This window comes from Silene latifolia, chromosome X (assembly GCF_048544455.1).
Source record: "Silene latifolia isolate original U9 population chromosome X, ASM4854445v1, whole genome shotgun sequence".
Classification (NCBI taxonomy): domain Eukaryota; kingdom Viridiplantae; phylum Streptophyta; class Magnoliopsida; order Caryophyllales; family Caryophyllaceae; genus Silene; species Silene latifolia.
In genome coordinates, this window is record NC_133537.1 from 288,779,465 (window position 1) to 288,784,385 (window position 4,921).

Sequence of the window (4,921 nt, forward strand, 5' to 3'; positions counted from 1 at the left end):
AACAACCGAGGAACAGATGGAGGAAGTGGTTCCTCCAACTGATGATACGGTTAATATTCCTGAGGAACCTAGGAGGTCGGGTAGAGTCTCTAATCCTCCGGACAGATACATTGGTATGGTCGAGGAAGGTGACGTTTTACTCCTAGAGAGTAATGAACCCGCTACCTATAAAGATGCTATGGCCTGTTCTGACTCAAAGCTATGGCTCAAAGCCATGCAATCCGAGATGGACTCCATGTATGAGAATAATGTATGGGATCTAGTTGATTTACCTAATAAGGTAAAACCTCTACAGTGCAAATGGCTTTACAAAATAAAGCGTTCTGTAGAGGCGCAACCAGATACCTATAAGGCACGACTAGTGGCAAAAGGTTTCACTCAAGTGCACGGATTGCATTATGATGAAATTTTTTCACCCGTAGTCATGTTACGTTCCATTCGGATAATCTTAGCGATTGCCGCATTTCATGACTATGAAATTTGTCAAATGGATGTGAAAACCGCCTTCTTAAACGGTTATTTGGAGGAAGAGTTGTACATGGTGCAACCCGAAGGTTTCATAGATCCTGAACATCCTAAGAAAGTATGCAAGCTTAAGCGTTTCATTTATGGACTTAAGCAAGCTTCTCGGAGTTGGAATCATCGTTTCGACCAGGTGATAAAAGAGTATGGTTTCACTCGATCGGTCGAGGAACCATGCTTATATATCAAGTCGAGTGGGAGCAAGATTGTATTCTTGATATTGTATGTCGATGACATACTCTTGATTGGGAATGACATTCCTCTCCTATCTTCGGTTAAAGGATGGTTGAAAAACCATTTCCAGATGAAAGATCTGGGTGAGCCACAACGCATTTTGGGAATCCGTATCTACCGAGATAGATCACGACGGACGTTATCACTTAGTCAGGAGTCTTATTTGGATAAGATTCTTGAGAGGTTCAGCATGACCAACTCCAAGAAGGGGAACGTTCCAATGACGTGTGGGATGCAGTTGAGCAAGTCTCAGTCACCCTCAACGCCTGAAGGGATTGAGCGCATGAGTCGTGTTCCTTATGCATCTGCAATAGGATAAATCATGTATGCCATGATATGCACACGTCCAGACGTGACATATGCATTGAGTATGACGAGTCGGTACCAAAAGAATCCATGTACCTACGGAGGAGTAAGGATTGGGTATTGACTTATGGAGGAGATACTAAGCTATGCGCAACCGGTTACGCAGATGCTAGCTTCCAAACGGATCGAGACGATTCAAAATCTCAGTCCGGGTTCGTCTTCACTCTTAATGGTGCTGCGGTCAGCTGGAAGAGTTCCAAACAGAGTGTTGTAGCAGATTCTACTACTGAGCCATTGAAGTATGATAAGCATGGAGGGCACGTTATTTCCATGAGAATTAAACGTGTTCCTGAGTTGTAATAGTTGATTATGAATTTGATACATTATCTTTTTCATATACTATTTATAACTTCATCGTATTAATATAATATTTTGTTTTTCTTGTGGATTGTACTGACAACTTTGAACGCCATAAAGTGAACTGAATTTCATTATATTTGTTTTGGTCCGTAATCGCCAATATGAGCTGATAACTCCGGCTATTATATTGTGCAGTCGATTGTTGGTGGGTTCAACGAGCCATAAGTCAAACGGTTGACTGATCGTTCACAAATACGAGATTATAACGATACCTCGTAGGACAAATTTTCGTGACAACGTAATGGAGTCCTAAATGTTTAAAAACATTCGGTTCCAGGTCGTGGATAGGACATCCATTGTGTTCCTAGAGTCGATTCTTTTGACTATCGACTGTCTCTTGAGATTAAGGCAGTTTTTGGGTGACTTTGGTTTCTTTCTCACGGTCTGCCGTAACTGGAGGCTAAGTAGATTTTTTCTGGGTCATTTCATACTGTGCTTACATCTGCAGGATTCGAGTTGAGGAAAATATCCAACCCTTATCAGGTATAGTTATTTCTCAGGGCCACTCGAGGAGTTGTAACTAAAATGCATGGCCATGCTCGAATGTTGATTCGTTTATCAGTTAAGTTACTCTCTAGTCGGGGAAACCACTCTTGATGATGATCGCTTGTAAAATACGACCTTTGTGAATACAGATTTGCAAATTGTTTTACATTGAGTGGGAGAAATTTTAGTATATGAGAATTGGTTATCGCACATACACTTGTGAGGACAAGTGGGAGTTCGTTGGAGCTTGTGTCCTCCACAAATTAGTGTGATAACATTTGTAAATCTCTTACAGGTTCACAAGGGTATACTTCGTATTTTAATCAGTTGATTAACGATTACCTAATAACGGTTGGCTTGTTAGAAAGTTTGACGTTATTATCATACAGATGACGGTGATCAACTGGTCTCTAAAGGTCACACCTATAGGATGTGTTTGAGAGATGTGGTTATAGAAATATAATCACATTGATGCCTTATATGACTAAACAGTTAGTCAATGTGTTGATGAGACAATTATTTAATGAAGATTAAATAATATTAGTTGAGACGAATTAACTGTCAATTCGTAAATTAAATATAATAAGTTATATTTAATTAAATGTATGTAATGTTAGCTTGGACGAATTAATCTGTTAATTCGTAATTAAATGTAATCGGTTATATTTAATATCAACAAGATGAATGTGTCATAGTGGTAATAGTTAGGGTACTCAAACCAAGAGGTCATGGGTTCGATCCTCACCAGATGACAATTTACACATTTTATACATTTTTGCCATAACCGAAAATAAGGAAATTACTCCTTGATATTTCGGTATAATGGGCTGAATAAGGAGAAGAAACATTCTACCCTAATTACTCTCCTTTACACGGTTAAAGAGAGGAGAGGGAGTGAATTTTTCTAACCTAATTTTCTATCTCATTTTTTGCCTCCATCTCATCAGAACAAAAACACAAAACCCTAATTTTACAGAATGTTTGAGGGATCGATTCTAGCAAAATCAAAGGGCATTTCTCATATCGTCTTGGGTGCAACTGATAGGAGAATATCATTGCGATATTGTTCATAGGCCATAAAAGCTAGGACCGAAGGTTATTTCTTAATCCTTTACGTTTTGTTTATGCAATTTAATTTTATGACTCGTAATCATCACTTTATAATTCGTTATAATCCTTAAAAATAAAGGGATGCATACAGATAAATCTCACAGAAAAGAGGGGGCGGACACTCGCGTAAGTTCTCAAATGGGGGCATTTGAGGGGTATTTATAGGAAAATGAGTGATTGTGTGAGTTTTGAGCGACGTGGCCACCTGGGCTGCTCAAAGAGGCGCGAGCCACGTCGCGGGTCTTCGAGTTGTTCTGTCACTTTCACACAAGTGCAATCATGATTTGTTCTATCCTAGGATTTGGATGAACATGTTTGGTACTTCACTATGTAAGATTCCGGGAAATCTTAACATAGAAGCATTTGAATGATTTTTTTTTGTGTTTGACTCGGTTTGACTCGTTGTTGGAGTCGGGATTTGAATTTTTAAGTCGGTTTTTGGTCCGGTGTCGGTTTTGACTCTAGTTGTGTCATTGCGACCCCGTCGTCGTGCATTAAACACTCCAGGTACTTTTGAAAAGTTTTGAAATATTTTATTTTCGAAATCGTTTTAAGTTTTCAGACGTAAAGTTGTACACAAACTGTCGATCAAACGTTGCGATTCCAAAGCATGTTATAGTCCGATAATCATCGGGTGTTTGTTGGAGTCTCGGCAGATACTAGGTATCTATAGATGCTCAGGGGTTTATTTGAAGCTCAGTACCAAAACTGAAGCCATCCACTCTAACCACACGTGAAACCCATAGGTAAAGTGGGTTTTCACCGAATCTCGAGCCAGGCAAGACGATAAAATAAAAGTAGAATATTTTCCCGGAATATAAAATACGAAATATGGGAAAATAAAATGAAAGAAATATATTACGAATATTAAGGGTGTTACAATCCAACCCCCTAAAAAGAAGTTCGTCCTCGAAATTTGATAAGAGAACTACCTCACTCGAAAATATGCGGATGCTTCTCTGGCATAGACGCTTCGGTTTCCCAAGTCTCATACTCGAACTTCTGACTCCTTTACATACCAAGAAAGAAAGCTACAATCTTATTCCTTAACCTCTCTTCCTGACGTTCCAAAATACGAACTGGTCGTTCCTCATAAATCAGGTTAGGCTCAACTTCGATATCATTAGCTTGCAAGACATGAGAAGGATCACTGCAATAATGGCGCAACTGTGACAAATGGAACACATCATGAACCTTCGACAAATTCGGAGGTAAAGCCAACCTATAGGCCACCTCGCCAACTCTCTTAAGCACCTCATAAGGTTCAAAGTACTTAGTACTAAGCTTGCCCTTAATCCCAAATCTCTTGATATCTTTCATCGGCGAAACCTTAAGGAACACCTTATTGCCAACCTCCAACTCAATCGGTCTACGCCGCAAATCTGCATACGTCTTCTGTTGATCCTGGGCTGCCTAAAGCTTCTCACAAATCAACCTTACCTGTGCAATCAATTCCTGAACCAACTTGTGGAAAATGGGGCCCACGGGGCGCTTTGGAGAGAGAACAAGCGTTTGCATTTTGTGGAGTCGCCACCAATTTTTATTGGAAATTGGAACCGTTCGAATACCTCGTGCCATGTCAAAACACAAAGTAGAGACATGAACACCAAGCAATCGTTACCCTTAGCATTCTATGTCTAGAATGACTCTCGTGGATGCCAATGAACACGGATGTTCACAGAGATCTGGAGTAAGGGGTGAGGGTACGTATTAGGAAGCTCTTTTGATCGAACACCTAATCCCGCCCGCCTCGATAGCGGCCTCTACTAATGATTAGGGAAGTTATTCGTACTTGATATATCGTCGATTATATGCATGCAATGCAACATCGAATTGATTAATC

At 40.0% G+C, this 4,921-nt stretch overlaps 1 protein-coding gene across 1 annotated transcript; it reads right to left on the reverse strand.

Moving 5' to 3' along the window:
• Positions 1-4,089: 4,089 nt before the first annotated feature.
• Positions 4,090-4,596, reverse strand: LOC141620269 (uncharacterized). The gene is made up of 2 exons (XM_074437187.1): positions 4,519-4,596; positions 4,090-4,419 (listed from the first exon to the last, which is right to left on the reverse strand). The coding sequence occupies exons 1-2, from the start codon at positions 4,594-4,596 to the stop codon at positions 4,090-4,092; spliced, it is 408 nt and encodes a 135-aa protein (XP_074293288.1).
• Between the last annotated feature and the right edge of the window lie 325 nt (positions 4,597-4,921).

Bases quoted from the DNA above. Each gene is read 5' to 3' on its own strand.
- LOC141620269 (XM_074437187.1), bottom strand. From the start codon at position 4,596: ATGCAAACGCTTGTTCTCTCTCCAAAGCGCCCCGTGGGCCCCATTTTC. The intron at 4,420-4,518 runs GTAAGGTTGATT...GTTGGCAATAAG, and splicing joins TTCAGGAATTGATTGCACAG to GTGTTCCTTAAGGTTTCGCC.